We start from the raw sequence: 18006 nt of genomic DNA, 5'->3' as shown, positions 1-18006 counted from the left end.
TATTATCTCTTGTAGGGGTCTGTGGTATAAGATAAGCACTGTAGGAATTTGAAGGAAGAGCTATGGGTAGGACTGTTAAAAGAAGACCAACAACTGCCTAGTTTCATCATCTCTGAGGCAACAATGAATCCCAAGCTTTGTCCTGAGGGAGGTTTGACAGTGTCATCCTCCCAGACGACATGACCTCCCCGGTAAATGGTCCTCCTGGAAACTGGATTTTAATGAATCCTCCAGGCACATCATCTGGCCTGCCACTTTTGTACACTTCATCTGTTGAATCTGCTGTGGGGTCTGGGTTTTTCTGCCCAACATTGTCTTGCCCAGGAGTCTCTGACTAAGAAATAGTGCCAGGATCTGACCCAAACAGCAATGGTCCTCTGTGTAGCTTCTTTCAAGTGACAAAGGATGTCTTGTAGCCCCTGTAGTGCTATAATCTCCACTTTTCTCTGGTGAGGCTTATAAAGCTACAAGAGGTAGACAAGTACATTAGCTGATATCATGTCTTCTTCCATTGATCTATAGTCATCATCAACACTGAATCGTCAGACCCTACTACTCTGTAGGCTCAGTCCTATGGATCTCCTCTCTATCTACTCATACATGTGCTCAGGTGGTCTTGTGATTGCAATCTTTGGCTATGGAACTACTCAGAATTCTAAGAAAACACACAGCAACTGTCTATATCATTGAAAGTAAGAGAGACAAAAGGACACCCCATATTTTGGGTCCTGCTCTCCATGATCAGCCAGGACTCCAGAAACAGTGAGTTTCCTCTGATAAATTGCACTCCATCTTCATCAGAGAGGACTTAGTGTCTCCTGAGATTAGATACTAACAAGTATATATCTTACAAGGGAAGTTACTGGAGAACACAGGCTGTGTGATGCTGTACAAAAGTTAAAAATGTATGGTGCTCTTCACCATTGCTAAGCAGGTATGTTAGGAATATGAAAGTTGCCAAAAGGGGAAGATGGGGAGGTTAAAAAAAAGGACATGGGTTAGGGTTTAAGTTAGCTTCAGGGTTTCCTGAATTGAGACCCTTTCAGAGAATCCAGACAGACTTTATAGAAATGACTAAAGTTTAAAAAAAATTAAAATATTTAACTGATTATAATGGATTACTTCTCCAGGTAGGTAGACCTTCCCCTCTCTAGCTGCTTTGGACGGCAATGGATTAAAACTATCTTAGAGTAAGTCATAACAATCTCCCTCTAGCTTTGCTTAGGATTAACATAGCACTAAAGAGAGATGTGACCTCCTATATCTTAGTGGATCCATGTATATTCCAATCATGCAAACTGAGAACCAGATTATTAAAATTTCCAGCTCATTATTTCCAGCTTCAGGGCTGAATACTAATAAAAAGCCGGGAAGGGAACATATAGGAACCAACCTGGAAGGGTTCCTTTCTGGTGCTGTTAACCACCAAAACTGCAGTTCAGAAACCTGAAAGAGGTGGGACACATTTCACATGAATAAGCTACTAGAAAAAGCACCTAGGGAAAATGGACAATCTTGCCACAAGGACATGCTTTGAAATTAAGATTAAGAAAGAATTGTCTTTAGTCTGTTTGTTATGGAAAAGACAATGGGAAACTTGGTGTAATGTAACTAAAATATCTTTTCCATTAACTGTTCAGTTTAGTGCATGTATAATCTTATACTGTGGAAACTTAGAAGGACAAATATTACATGTCCTAAGTTTTACCCCAAGGGTCATCTAGGGAGCTTTTAAAATTAAATTTAGAAAGAACCTGACAATACTTTATTACCTAAAGGGCATGTTGGGAGGGTTCCTTTCCTTTTTACTTCTGATATCTGTGCTGATAAAAACTAGATACGGAGATTTGAATACTTGGGTAGAATGGATTAACTTTATAGTACTTGTGCTCAATAAAAGTTATTGTTATGTTTGTGGGGCAGGACATGCCCTGCCTCAAGTAGTATGCTTTCCTCTTATAACACAGAGACTGCAGAAATAAACTGTATGCTAGCCTCACTGCAGGATAAGGACATGCAGGAAGATAAAACTAGCCAGGGGCTATAGCTCTTGTTTCTGGCTATATAGACAGACCCATGTGAAACTCTTCATCTCTCCTCATGTCTCATATAATAGGGTAGATTCCCTTCCAATATGGAATCATGAAGTTTCTAACCACAGCTTGAGTGACTCAAACAACAGAGGAAGAATAGCAATTACTCTACACTCAGTGTCTCCTAAACTGACATATGGTAATACCACGGAGAGGTAAACATTTACTCAAGCCCTCCACCCAAGTGAAATCTACACACTGGCTCAATTGACCTTACTCTTTACCCTGGCCTTCAATTCTCCTCCTCTTAGCAAAGCTAATACCAGAGTTACAAAGTCAGTATCTTGGTCTTATGATGTCAACATTGATTCTATAGGCATCAAGGGAGTACAAACAAATTTAAAGCTAGAAACCAAATAGCTTCAAGATGCGAATTGACTATATTCTGGTGGTCACCATTGACCAAGAATGTAAAAATTAAGATGTGTCCTTAAAGGAAATATTTATTTAGCCAGCTGGACACCACCAGCCACTTGATATAAACCTATCAGAAAAGTGAGATGCTTGGTGGATGGGTGATGTTGCACCTTTATTCCTCATATGCTGATTGATGGGTTTTTGTTTGTTTGTTTTTGTCTATTTGATATAAGCCAGAGTCATCTAGGAGGAAGGACCCTGTGTTGGTTTGAAAGAGAATGGCCTTGATAGACATATGTTTGAATGCTTGTTCTCTAGTTGGTAGGACAGCTTTGGGAAGGATTAAGAGGTGTGTCATTGTTGGAGGAGGTGCGTCACTAGGGCATGTTTTGGAGTTTCAAATGACTTTCACCATTGTCTGTCTCTGTACATCTTTCTCCTTCTTTCTTTTTTCATGATTTTGTCTCTAGATGTGAGCTCTCATTTTGGAATTTCTCTGCTGTCATGCCTCCTACTTTCATAGCCATGGTCTCTCACCCTCTAAAATCTTTAGCCCCAAATAAGTGCCTTCTTTCATAAGTTGCTTTGGTCATGCTTTTTGTGGTTTTTGTTGTTGTTGTTATTGTTGTTTTATCACAGCATTAAAAGCCAAATTAAGACAGGCTTACATGTAGGTCACATGCAATGACTATCAGGTGCAATCAGTTTACTTAGCAACTCTCTGGCTGACAATATTTGAGCAAAGTTTTCACTCTCTATATTTATGGTTCTAGATAAGTTCTACATTTTAGCTGCAGCCATCCTTTCTTCACAGTTATTTTCTAACATAGGCTTAAGTTTTCCTGTCCCTAGTACTTTTGAAATCCAAGGTGAATGATCCTCAAGAATCAAGTATGAAATGCTCACAACACCAGAACCCCTGTTCTCAGTGGAAGTTAACCATTTGTTGAAGATGATTTCTTTTTTATTTTTTGTGTATTTCTGGCTTCTTTATAAAAAAATCATGTGTTCATAAGTGTGTGGATGTATGTCTGTTTTTTGTTTGTTTGTTTTGTTTTTTAGCTTATCATGATTTCTCATGTATTATGTCTCTATTAGGCATCGTTCTTTCCTTGCTGAATTTGTTTTATTGGGAGTGTTTAGAAGTAAACCTTTTTTCCTTTTCACTTGTCATTATTCATTGATGACAGTTCAGCTTTGCACAGTTAGTATACCTGTATAGTTTTGTTTCCTCAGACTTTTAATTAAGACATTTCTTCCTTATTCCATTACTGTCATGAAACTCTATTTACATATTTAGTAATCTGTCTTTGATTGCTGGGAATATTTAAATATTTTAATTAATGTAGATCCTCTAAAACTCTGGTATTGTGTGTTTTTTAATTATTATTTCTTGTCTAATCCAGGGAAAATTGATCTCTTTCTTCAACCATCATCTACAACATCAAGACATGAGTCTATATAGAAACTGTCCAGGGTTTCCAAAAGTCAGTGGCGTGCAGTACTCCCATGTATAGACTAAATGTGGAGCAGCTCTAGGAAAGAGGGAATAGTGTGGCCTACAGGGGCTATAAATATGGGAGGCAGCATCTCACAAAACCTAGAAAACCCACCTTATGGTCAAAGGCACAGGGCCAGACATTCTAGAAGCCTGAGCTACTCAGTTGTTAGTATTTCATTTAGTGTTCAACAGAAATGTAGGCTACTTGGGCTGTGTGTCAGTGTTGTGTAATATAAGCTCAGAATTTGGAAATACAAGTAAGTTGGACATTGTACACAAAGAAGAGAGAAACTTAGGACCTTGTAGCTCATTACTGACAGAAGACTTCAGGAGAAGCAAGCCAAGAAACACACCCAGAGAATTCATTAATTCACTATTTTCTAGACCAACATTTCCATTTCAGTTGGGATATGAGTCCCTCTGAAGATACAGATGGGATAAAGCAGAGAGGAGGCCATGGAATCAGAAGACAAGAAGTTTATTCCTAGACAAGGCCTTGGCTTACTCTCACCCTTGGGGACATTTAGATGGAAAACAGCAAAAACTTTTGAGCATCTTTTTGAGTTTTTACTTGCTTCATGAAGATTTGGTTTCTGCTTCTGAATGGCAGCCAGACAAGAGAAACACGAGCTCCAGGACCCAAGAACAGTTTGAAAACTTACATGAGGTTGGAGGGGCTCTATTCATGTAACCTGTCAAATGGAAGTTATTTCTACTAATTCTCAAGTGTGAGAACAGCAAAGCCATTTTCTTGCTTCATAGGTCACTACCTAAAGTTTGTTAACTGCCTGGCTGCTCCCATGGCCATCTTCAGAGCACATCTGTAGATCAGAGGAAGGAATAAAATAGCACTGACACCTGATATTGGAAGGATACTTAACATACTTCGCTAATTTAGCAAAGCTTAATCTCATTGAAAACTACTGGAAAAATACTACATCTGTCTTCCTCGTTTGTAATGCAACATCCTCAATCATTAAAAAGCCCCAAGGGAAGCTGGAGTGGTTAGGCAGTTAGGCTTCTGAGCACCCAAGGTAAGGAATTTGTATCAATTTAAATGAAGTGTGTAACCTCCCTTTATACATTTTGAGTAAAAAATCAGTGTAGAGAAAATTGTAAGAATTTAAATTGTATCAATCAGGTTCCTTAGTACTTTGAATCCATGACACTTTCTGTTTTTGACATTTTGAATATTAAAAGCAAATTGCCTGGGCCTATGTACCTTCCTCCACATTGCAATCACAACACCTGTCTTTAGACCTTGTGGACATCCCTGGATTCTGATAATGCATATCAGATAGATGATGGATGCCCTCAAAATACCAACTAAAGTGGTGATATTTGCTCCATATCCTCATACCTTGTAACTGTTAGGGCACACATAACCCCCAGAGAAGCCAGTGGGGACTAATGAAATGTTAATATATATGACATGCCTAAGTGATTTGTACAAGGATTCTTCATTTTCACATCATTAGCTTCATGTTGAATTGGCTTCATATGTTCAGTCTGGTAATATACAACACAGACTCCCATCAATCTTAGACTCTTGCCCCCATTGGCTTCCCTATGGCTTTTGGCACCATGTAACCATAGCAGCTTATAAGAAAGGAAGCTCTTCCTTCACATCCCTGTGCCCCTTCTTTCTAGTACAAATGCTCTGCACTTGTAGCAGGGAAAGCAAACATCAGGGCCAATGGTTGTATTGGGGTAGAATTACTGGCGCTAATTACTACACAGAATATCTGATCTGTTCCTTTTTCATCATTTTCCCAGGCACAAACAGAATCATTTTTTAATGTTATGTTTCTGTTCCTTCCCAGGCACACATTATGTAACAATTTGCTAAAAACAGATATGTTGACATTGACTATAAAAATTTAACTCTAAGATCAACACTTTTTCAAACACAATACTGCCTAGTATCAGATATAATCCTCTTCAGATCATGGAGAATATAGGGCTAGGCAACAGAGGTCATTAATATGAAATGGGATTTGCTTCAAATGAATGTAGACTTACGAAATGCAGAAGATTTTGTGTATGTCTAAAATTCCATCATTTGAGAGGTTGACTCAAGAGGTTCATAGATTGAGGCCATCCTACATAGAAAGATCTTGTCAAAAAATGTAAAAAGAAATGACAATAAATAAATATGGACAAAACAAAAGCAACAGAAGTAATTTATTGAAATCACATCTTTGTACAAATTGGAAATTCACACTTGAATAATGTCTAAGCAGGAAACCTACTGGGATATCTAAGCCATTAGCCAAATAGTTATACTAAAGTGCTTGCATGACAGAGTATTTCTTTACTCTTAACAGAGAAGTAATTAATCTTTCTTAAAGAATTGTTCTTCAAGTAGACTGTCATGGGTAATATTTCCACAAGGAGGCGGACTAATGCTATTATTATCATATACTCACATTAGATGGGTCTACTATCAAGATAGAATTGAGACCTAGATGTTTAGAAATTGAGAAGTAAACATATTTACCTGTGGGAAAGAGTAGCATATTATTGGAGTCATGGTGGGTATCTTATGTTACAAAACTGTGGTTCATATTAGCAAAATTTCAATGAACAATCTGTTCCTAGGAATATAAGGAAGCTTCACAGAATGGAGCTCTGGAACTCCACCATGGGAAGTGATTTTATCTTGGTGGGGATTCTGGATGACAGTGGCTCTCCTGAACTGCTCTGTGCCATATTCACAGCCCTTTACATGTTGGCTATGATCAGCAATGGACTGCTGCTCCTGGTCATCACCATGGATGCCCGACTCCATGTGCCCATGTACCTTCTGCTCTGGCAGCTCTCTCTCATGGACCTCCTCCTCACATCAGTTATCACTCCCAAGGCTGTTGTAGATTTTCTGCTTAAAGACAACACCATCTCCTTTGGGGGTTGTGCCCTTCAGATGTTCCTGGAACTGACACTGGGTGGTGCAGAGGACCTTCTTCTGGCCTTTATGGCCTATGACAGGTATGTGGCCATTTGTCATCCTCTGAACTATATGATCTTCATGAGGCCTAGGATCTGCTGGCTTGGGGTAGCCATAGCATGGACCCTGGCATCTCTGAGTGCAGTAGGATATACAGTCTATACCATGCAATATCCTTTCTGCACATCTAGGGAGATCAGACACCTGTTCTGTGAGATCCCTCCCTTACTGAAGCTTGCCTGTGCAGACACCTCCAAATATGAGCTCATGGTTTATGTGATGGGTGTGACCTTCCTACTTCTCCCTCTTGCTGCCATTCTTGCCTCTTATACACTAATTCTTTTCACTGTACTCCACATGCCCTCACGTGAGGGCAGAAAGAAAGCCCTTGTCACCTGTTCTTCACACTTGACTGTGGTTGGGATGTGGTATGGGGGTGCTTCCTTCATGTATGTCCTGCCCAGTTCCTTCCACACCCCCAAACAAGACAACATCTTCTCTGTTTTCTATACAATTGTTACCCCAGCCCTGAACCCCCTCATCTATAGCCTGAGAAATAAGGAGGTGACTGGGGCTTTGAGAGTACTGGGAGGACGAATTTTGCCAGCACAGTCTACATTCTAATATTTTCAATAGCTCCCTTCTAACATTCATTTCTGATCAAAATCAGATGATTTCTGCTATAAATGAAATACTCTCTGTAAAGCAAAACACTAAAAAATATATCTTGTGATTAGAGATTTGGAACTTGACTTGTTGACCCCACTCTTTATGAAATATTTATAGGATGTGATTTATAATGTTTAAAGTTACTATTTTATAGTTTTTAAAAGCTAACCTTTATTTTCTAAAGCATCTGCTTAGCTAAAGTTTCCAAATGTATTATCCCCTAGATATGATCCTTGACCATTTAAGTACATATTAGACCAAGACCAGAAAAAATACACATGAATTTCTCAGGTATTTGCAGCAGAAGATTCTTGACCTTTGCATAAATTTTAAAGCAACTAATCTTAGTAAAATTAGTGTTGATAGTGACAGTTTCATCTCATTCCCATTTGGTAAAACTTAACCACATTTAACTCTTACTCTCTTTCTGAGGAGCAACTTCTGTGGATGTCCTGACAGATGTCTTTGTGGTGCCCCCTTTTCTCTTTTCTTTCTGTCTGACTCCTTCATTCTTCCTCCTCTTCTTTCTCCTTATCCTTCTCTCCTTTCTTCTTCCTTTGCCCTGATGAGAATTTAATTGAGCATTTATGCTTCTAAAATGTGAATAATAAAAGCAAACAGAAGTAACAAAACTGTGCTTTCCTTTTTTTTCCCCAAGCACACCTTGAGCTACATTAATAATTTCAAAGGGTCTATATGCTTGGTATATGTGCCTGATATGAACATTATGTAATGTATATATGTGCCAAAATGTCCTATAGAACTCCATATATATGCATCATTTTATGGAACTTGTGTCTCTTATTACCCAAGTCAAATGACCACTATCAAGAATACAAATGACAACAAACACTGGCATTGGTATGGGGAAAGGAGAATACTTATATACTGTTAGTGAGAGCTTAACTTTCGTAGCCACTTTGAAAAGTAGTCTGAAAGTTTCTCACGAAGCTAGAAACAGAACTCCCATATGACATGTTCATGCTACTCCTGGGCTTATACTGAAAGGATGTATTGCATTCTACAGAGGTCCTTGCTCTTTCATGTTCATTGATGCTATCTTCACAATAGCTAGAAAATGGGAGCAGCCTAGATCCATCAATGATAGCACACACACACAATGGCATTTTATTTGGATGTAAAGACAATGTACCAGTGGATTTCCCTATGTCCATGCACATACCAGAAGCACTAATTGAATTCAGTAGTTAAAATAAAGAGTTCATGAAGCCACAAGGGAGCTTTGATGGTGTGGATCTGGGAGTTTGTTAGAAGGGAGGGACTGTGGATATATTTTTCTGTCAACCTTCATCTATTTGTAGATGATGATTAAAAGAGAGAACTACAATTGGCCAAGGTCCAGAGAATAACAGGCTGCAGAATGATCATCCCTAAAGGCAACATTCATATCACCTAATCTCTCCTAGGGTTCACTGATAATTGTGGAGAATAGGAAGAAAGATTATAAGAGCCAATGGTGGTAGATGGCTGCAAAAAACATTATACTCTGAATACAAAGGAAGTTGCATGTATGAACTTATCCTAGACCTATGCAAATCCCCAAAAGATGAAGTCTAAGTATGAGGAGAGTATTTCAGCACCAAATTGCCCCCATGAAGTAGTTCGTAGTAGTTAGCTGCTGGTGTGGCGGCAGTGGTGGGGGGGACTTTTCTTTAAGAGTGTAAACTCTGAAAAGTCAACCACACTGCAGTGGAAGACCACACTTCTAAAAATATTTGAGAAGCACAAATGGATCTTGAAGGGTTAATGAAAAGCACACTAAGTTGGGTGAATAGGAAAGAGAGGAGGAGACAGATCTGAGCAGATTTGGGCTGAGTATGATCAAACCATGTTATAAGAAATTCTCAAAGTTTTTTTTTTTGTTTCCTTTTATTTTATTTTACAATACCATTCAGTTCTACATACCAACCACAGATTCCCTTGTTCTCCCCCTTCCTGCCCCCTCGCCTTCCCCCCAGCCCATCCCCATTCCCACCTCCTTCAGGGCAAAGCCTTCCCTGAGGACTGAGATCGACCTGGTAGACTCAGTCCAGGCAGGTCCAGTCCCCTCCTCCCAGACTGAGCCAAGCATCCCTGCATAAGCCCCAGGTTTCAAACAGCCAACTAATGCACTGAGCACAGGACCCAATACCACTGCCTAGATGCCTCCCAAACAGATCAAGTCAATCAACTGTCTCACCTATTCAGAGGGCCTGATCCAGTTGGGGGCCCCTCAGCCTTTGGTTCATAGTTCATGTGTTTCCATTCATTTGGCTATTTGTCCCTGTGCTTTATCCAACCTTGGTTTCAACAATTCTCACTCATAAAATGGCTACAAAACACATAAAAAGTGTTCAACATCCTTAACTATTCAGGAAATGAAAACGAAAACTACTTTAAGATCCCATCTCACCCCAGTCAGAATGGTCATCATCAGGAATACAAAGCACAACCAATGAGATCTCTTTTACACTGTTAATGGGAATGTAAACTAGTGCACACCTTGGAAATCAGTCTGGAGATTTATCAAAAATATATAAATAGAAATACCATATGGCACAGCTATTCTGAAAGGTTTGCAACCCATGTTCATTGCCATTATATTCACAACAGCTATTAAGTGGAATCATCCTTGATATCTGTCAACATACAAATGGCTATGGAATATGTGTTACGTGTACACAATAAGATATTACTTAGTTGGAAAGAAAAGTGAAATTTACAGGTAAATGGTATATAAAAGTTATACTGAAGTAACTCAGGCCCAGAAAACAAACACAGAATGTTCTCTCCCACATGGCTATCTAAGCTACAAATCTTTTGCTTTGTGCATTTAACTTGGTGCACAACTCATGCAGAATTCATGTGTCCTGAAACATGTCACTGTGGGCATGTATTAAGAGAGAGTGGAGAGATAATAGATAAAATGAACATAGAGAGGTGGAATACTGAAGATGGAAAGGTTTAAATGGGGAGGGGCAGATAAGAGCAGGGAGATGAGGAAGTCAAGGGGAGGTCAACCTAAAGAAAGGGTCTATGACAAAGACACATGGAAACCTATTATTTTGAAAAACAATTTTGAACATGTAATTGAGCATGCTAGTAGAACACATCTGATATAAAAGAAGGGAGGATTGTGGGGATTACACTTAAGCAGCGATGGGTATAGAGAATGGGGTTATAGAGTGCTTAAGTTAACCAAATTAATAATGCATCCAAAAGTCTTACAAAACCCCACAATTTAGTAAGCTCATTTTAAATCATGAGTTTATACAAGAAATACTAATGGAGCTACCCTGCATGGGTGAACAGTAGCTCTCCAAGAAGACATATGCCATTAAAATCACAGTGTCAGGCATAGAATACCTTCCCAAAATTACTGCTCAGTGAGGGCCCAGAGATCTCCAGATTAATGCATGAAACTTCTATTTCACCATAACTACATGATAAAATAATATTGCTGAAGATATTATGCACTCTTACTGAAGGATATAGAGAAATAAATCTCAAACAGATCAGAAAACCTCTTCAATACTGACTAGATAGTAATTAAAGATACTAAGAATCTTTCTGGGTTCAGAAAAGATGTAAATGGTCTTATCCAGTGCTGGAATCTGGATGCTATAATACTGGCATGATAGGCAAGATATATATATATATTCTACTAGCGATATGACTGTTACTGGGTGAGCAACCATTCTGTTTGTATTTGAGTCCTGATGCACAGGTCAGAATTCAGGCAGATATGATACATGATATAGTAAATATTCCCTAAAGTCCATGTCTGCAGAGGTGAGAGGCCCTAGTGTAGAATCTAGTATTACTATTTTGAAAATTAATTATATTGTGAAATTGCCTTCTAAATATTTTTGTGTATAACCATGACTTGGCTTGTCCTCAGCTTTGATCAGAGAAGTTTCTTTATGTAGTGGAGAGAAGTTAATGAAGAGACTGATAAGTGGCCAAAGGGTTGAGAATAGGTGACTATGAGTGCTCAACTTTAAATGGAACTTCTTCATTAACCCCAACAGCACCACTCAGGGAACATTGTGCATTAGGAGGATAAAAGAATGCAAGAGCCAGTGTATAGGGAAAGGGCTGTGAAATGCTCTATCTTCTGGACATGATGCAGCAATGCACTCATGAACTTGGAGAAACTATAGTTACTTGTTTTAAAAAAAAATTGCAAACCCCAAATTCAAGCCTAGAAGGGGAATGAGTTATCAGGGTCCTGTCTCTGACTAAGGTGTTTCTTGGCACTTGATAGTTGCCAGGTGTAGGAGAATCATTCTTCTATGAAGATGTGGACAACTGGTAGGCTCCTCCTCATGTCCATTGGACTGCCACACACCCATGCATATACGGGCAGCACTAATTGGTTTTAAAGGTTTCTTTAAAAAGAGTACATGGTGTGTTGGGGGAATCCATGGAGAGCTGAAGGAAAGAAACTGAGGATACGTATTTCATTTTATACACTTAGGGAATTTTCAAAGAATAATTTTTGACAATTAAAATATTTTTTCTCATTTTTGGTTAGTTTTTTAAAAATATTTTTGAACACTGTATCTTGATAATATTCTCTCTTTCTCTGCTCCTCCAAGATCTAGCCCCCCTTTCTTCCCAACCAATTTTGCATTCTCTCTCTCTCTCTCTCTCTCTCTCTCTCTCTCTCTCTCTCTCTCTCTCTCTCTCTCTCTCAATCTCTTTCTCTCTCCCTTATTCACTCCCTCCCTTCCTCTCTCTCTTAAAATTCATAAAATACAGTTGGTATTTCCTATAAACTCTTGGGTGTGTGGCCTTCCACTGGAGCATGGTTAACTCACCAGGGGTCACACCCTTAAAGAAAACTGACTCTATTTGTCTGAGCAGCAACCAACTGCTAATAGATCCTTAGCTAAGAGTGGGACTCCATGCCTACCTCACCTTTTCATGTTTGGATTTTGTCTGGCTTCAGCTTGAGCAGGTCTTATACATGCTGTCTCCACTGTTGTAAACCTGCATGAATAACTGCCTTGCTATTTCCAGAAAACATTATTTTCTTATAGTGACCCCCTGGCTCTTGTTACACTTTCTTTCACAGTGCTCCAAGAGCCTTGGAAGAAAATATGTGATATAGATGATCCCTTTAGGAATATCATTCTGTAGTCTCTTTGAACCTTGGCCATTTATAGACTCTGTATTATTTGTCATCATCTACAAACAGAAACTCTTCTGATAAAAATCTGTAGTTATAATGACAAGTCATTAAGAGTTGGCTTAATGTGCTGCTTATTTAGTAGAGTAATAATAGTAGGTTCTGCCCTCAGGCCTATGATCCATTTAGCCAGAGGTTCTTGGCTCTGATATTAGTGCCAGATACTGATTTCAACTTTTGGAGTAGGCATTAAATACAATCAGAAAATGGTTGGTTACTCCAAATACATTCCTTCAATCATTGCAACAGTGGTCATATCTTACCAGGGTGGTCATTGCTGTTATAGCCTGTAGAGTTCACAGTTGTGCAGAATTGATGATTTAAATGTTTTTATATATAAAATGAGGAATTTATATCCAAGCACTGTATCTACATAACTCCACCCTTACCCACTCCCAGGCATGTAGTTTTATTTTGTAAGCATTTTTATAATATAATTTTTTATTGATACTTTTGGAATTTCACATCATGCACCCTAATCCCACTCACCTCCCAGTCCCTCTATATCTAACCCTCACCCATGGAGTGTCCCCCCTAAAGAACTCACCCCAAAAAATAATTAAAAACAAAACAAAAAAATCACCTTGTTCTTCTGTCCTTCCTGTGTCTCCAAGACCTCTTCATTTGTCCTAGTGGCACTGGGAACATCAGTGTGACACACAATATACCCTTTTGTCCAATAAGTCCCACATGCAAATGTTAATTGAAATGATTCATTGGTGTAGTTCAAGACCTCTGGCACACCATCATCACTGGACCCTCACCAAAACTTCTCTGGCATATCTTGCTGTTACCCTGAGTCATGGAGATCGTGCAGTTATTCTTCCATAGGACCAGTTCCTTCACATGCTGCAGCAGGTCATAGATGGGGTAGATGTTAGGGTGGACCAACTTAAGGCCCATGATGTGGATCTGGGTGGTAGCTGAGGTGCTCAGTCTGGGTGACTGGGGATGCCCCCTCAGGTGAAGGGCAGAGCCAGCTTTTCTAGGCCCATGCCATCAGGCACAACTTTCCCTTGGCCATGGTGAGGGGTGAAGCCAATCTATTCTGAGTACAGAGGCCAGCTCTCCCATGAGGTGCAGGGCCAGCCATCCCAGGGCCATGGAAGGATGGGGCTGGCACAGCAAGGCCCTTGGGCTTCAATATGCATGGTTCCTATGACTCCCTTGGTTTCCATGGACATCAACACAGACCACAGCTACAGCAAGAACACAGACCCAGACATGGCCCTTGGCAACAGCTCAGGCCCAGTCATCACCATGGTCCCTGTGGTAACACAGGCCACTCAGATCAGTATGGCCCCAGTGGCAGCATGACCTGAAACACCAACCTGGTCTCAGGTGACTGACCCGATGTAGTGGGTAGCCATTCCAGCTTTGGTCTGGAAGTTCCAACCCCCATTGAGGCTTCAGTAACTATCACGCCTACAAGGCAGGCCAAGGGAGGGCCCTGAAGACCGGAGATCAGGACACACCACGCTCTTGTTTCCTGGACCTGGACACTAGAGGTAGAGGAAGGGGAGTTCTCCAGAGAATACCACCAGACTGTGCTGTGTCTTTTCCAGAACCCACCACCTACCTATCCCTTTATTTGTAAGTTACCCATTAAATAAATCTTCCTTTTAACTACGTGGACTGGCCTTAATAATTTCATCAATAACCAGACACTGGGCATCTGCACAGCCCTTGGTGATAGCAGGAGGCATGGACACCAACTCAGACCCTGGCTGCTATAAAGCCATGGACCCAGACATGGTTCTCAACAGCAGCTCAGACTCAGATGACACCATGGCCCCAAGTGGCAGCACAGGCCACTCAGATCAGCACAGCCCCAATGGTGGTATTGCCCTTGGACTCCAACATGGCCACAGGTGGTGGCCCAGAAATGGGGCATCCTAGTGGCCTTTGTTGGCAACATGGGTCATGGATTTCAACACAGACCCTGGTTGCAGTAAGACCACAGACTCAGATATAGACCTTGGCAGCAGCCCAGGCCCAGATGTCTCTATGTACAGCATGGGAACTGTTCTGCTACTTTCTCTCCCATTTCTCCACCATATATCTTCTCATTCTAATGAGACCTACCAGCACTGATCATGTCTGTAGATGCTTTCAGCATGACAGAAATGTGGGGACTCCAGGATGGACAGTGGGTGTCTTCTTCCCACCTGAGTTGAATGGCACCAGCAGGGTCTGTGGATGCCTTCAGCCAGTCCAGACTGTCTCTAAGCATTTTTTAAAACATGTCTTCACTGTCCTATTACTTACTGCCAATGTTATCTAAGTGTCTTTTATATAGTAGGTATTTTATCCCCTAAAGCATTTAGATGATTTTAATTAATATTGACTCTCTACAGCTCTAGTACTGAATGAATTTCCTTCTACTTTCTGGTTTAATAAAAGAAAAATTGAACTGTCTTTCTTCAACCATCACTCATGGCACCAAAACATGACCATGCACAGAAGCTGTGCTGGATTTTTAGAGGAAAATGAAAAAAAAAATCTCACCTCCACAACAACCCAGAAAAGCCATGTTGAATTGCAATAGTCTAAGAGGAAGAAAAAGTAAGGAAAACTGCATCCCACAAATTTTGAGAAGAGAATATTATGCTCTAGACCAGAAGGCTGATGACTATAAGGGAATAAACCTTTGCAGTTCTATTCAGTTACATTTTAGTTTTTGTTTAGAATTACACAGAAACTTAGAGATGTCTGGTAAGGTCTTGGTGTGTGTGTCATTTAGCTCCCATCAGCAGTTGGGAGGCTAAGGAAATTGGGTTCTACATTCAATGGGAGGAGAAACCTAGAGCCTCAGAGCTCATCTGGTAACAAAAGGCCTCAGTAAGACAAGCCAGAAAACACTCCCAAGAGGACTCATTAACTTTCTTGTTTCCAAGGTAAACATTTTCAAGGAGGTCATTTGAGATAATATATAGGTCTATATAAAGATATGCATAGGAAAATGAAGTGAGGAGGTCTTGGGAATAGAAGACAAGACTCTGATGTACTCCTGGCCCCAGGGATGTTTAGTGGCACAAGACACGGCCTTTTGAATATCAGATTAAGTTTTCTACTTCCTTCCTACAACTTTCATATTGGTTCACAGACAGCAGCAGAAACATAGTAACCTCAGCGTGACACCCAAGAACAGTCTGAAGATGAACCAAAAACTGTTAGTTGCTTGGTTGTCCCCATGGCTATTTTCAGCGATGTCTACAGATGAAAGGAACCAATAGCACATCCCTGACACCTGACATGAGATGAATTTCTAATATACTGCACCAACTTAGCATACTTTAAACAAATCAAAAACTGCTGGAGGAAATAAAACCTGACCTCCCAATGTTTGTAATAAAACACCCTTAATTGTCAAACAGTCCAGTGTGAAGCCGGGTGCAGGTAGGTAGGATTCTTACCACCTAAGGTAAGGAATTTTTCTCTCTTTTAATGACATATGTAAGTTTTAGGCATTTGAGTCAAGAATTAGAGTCAAGAGCAGTATCTAAACACTTAAACTAACATCTGTCAAGTTTTCTAGTGCATTGAAATCCATGGCCTTTTTGGTCTATCTACTTTTGATTTTTTGAATATAAAAAGAGGGTCATTAGGACTGATAGATTCCATAAAATAGTTCAGTCCTCAGTAACTCCTTCCTGGTAGGAATCTTAGTACAGGCCTTTAGACCTTATAGATGTCACTGGCTTCTGATAATATCTATCAGATAGATGATTGCCTTCAAAAACCAACTGAACTAATGAGATACTTGTTCTACATTCTCATATCTTTTTCTCAAACTACTGCTGGTCCCCAGAGAAGCCAATATAGACTAATGAAATGTTCATGCATATATGCAGAGAAGTGACTATATGACTTATGAAAAATGTTTCACTTTTACCTTCATTTTAACTTCATGCTCTGAATTGGCTTCATCTCTGCAGTTCCATGATGCACAGCCAAGGTTCCTGTCAACATTAGATCCCTCCTCTTGTCAGCTTCTTCATGGCTGTTGGCACCATGCTTCAATAGCAGCTTTCCAGAAAGAAAACTCCCCCATCCCTGTTCCCCTTCTATCTGGTGCATATCTATATTTACAGGAAGGAGTATGGACATTGGGATCAATGGCTGTATTAGGATAGGATTATTTGGGCAGATTATATCACAGAGTACCTCTTCCTTGGTGGAATTTTGTCATATCTCCTAAGCATAAACAGAATCATTTTTATATGAAGGGGAGAAATCTTTTATTTCTATGTCTTTGCAGGCACACAATGTATAGGAATCTGTTAAAATAAAAAAAAAATGTTCACATTGATTATAAAGGTTTAACTATAAACCCAACACTTTCTCAAACTTAGTTTGCCCCAGCTTTAGACAGTAATCCTCTTTCAGACTCACAGAGAATTCGGGGCTTTGAAATGGGTAATTAATTAATTAATGTGGACAACCTTGTGTTCTTGCAGTGAGGTTTTTTACAAACAAATGTGGACTCACAAAAAGTACAAAATGAGCTGGACAGTTTGGTGCATACTTAAAATGCCAGCACTGCAAAGGCTGAGGCAAAAGGTTCTTGTTGGACTATATAGAAAGACCTTGTTTAAGAACATACAAGCTGGAAGGTAGTGGCTCATCCTTTAATCCCAGCACTCAGGAGTTAGAGGCAGACATATTGCTGTGAGTTTGAGGCTAAGTTGGTCTACAGAGTGAGTTTCAGGACAGCCAGGCAGGGTTGCACACTATCTTGAAAAAAAGAGCAGAAATGTGGATTAGCAATGGAAATGACTTATTAAAGTCACATCTCTGTATCAGCTGAGAATTTTATATTTAAATTAATTTAAATTCATATGTCTATGCAGAAAGCAAACTGGAATATTAAAAGTAGTAACCAAATTTACACTAAAGGAATGCTGTGGTATTTTATTAATCTTAACAAAGAGATAGTTTGGTCCTCTTAGAAAGATACTTCTTCAGGTTTACTATCTTGTATAATATTTTCATCATGTTACATCCTATTTTTAATTATTACTGTAGTACGTGATGTACACTTAGGTAAATCTTTCTTTAAGATACAATTGCCAACTAGAAATTTGGAAACCAAGAAGCAAAGCTACTTACTAGTGGGAAAAATGTCAGCTTACTGGAGTCATGTTGGGCATCCTAAGTGAACTCTAATGTTACAAAACCAAGGTCCATATTAGCAAGACTGTATTGAACCATCTTATTTTGGCAGCTAAAGAAATGACTCAAA

General features: G+C 39.7%; 1 protein-coding gene across 1 annotated transcript; it reads left to right on the top strand.

The window, feature by feature from the left end:
* Positions 1-6574: 6574 nt before the first annotated feature.
* LOC114710269 (olfactory receptor 2AG1-like) lies at positions 6575-7522 on the top strand. Its single transcript, XM_028894373.1, has one exon. The coding sequence runs from the start codon at positions 6575-6577 to the stop codon at positions 7520-7522; it is 948 nt and encodes a 315-aa protein (XP_028750206.1).
* Positions 7523-18006: the final 10484 nt, after the last annotated feature.

The sequence above is a fragment of the Peromyscus leucopus genome, chromosome 1 (genome assembly GCF_004664715.2).
Source record: "Peromyscus leucopus breed LL Stock chromosome 1, UCI_PerLeu_2.1, whole genome shotgun sequence".
Classification (NCBI taxonomy): domain Eukaryota; kingdom Metazoa; phylum Chordata; class Mammalia; order Rodentia; family Cricetidae; genus Peromyscus; species Peromyscus leucopus.
This window is presented reverse-complemented; position numbering and strand designations above follow the sequence as displayed.

Bases quoted from the DNA above. Each gene is read 5' to 3' on its own strand.
- LOC114710269 (XM_028894373.1), top strand. From the start codon at position 6,575: ATGGAGCTCTGGAACTCCACCATGGGAAGTGATTTTATCTTGGTGGGG.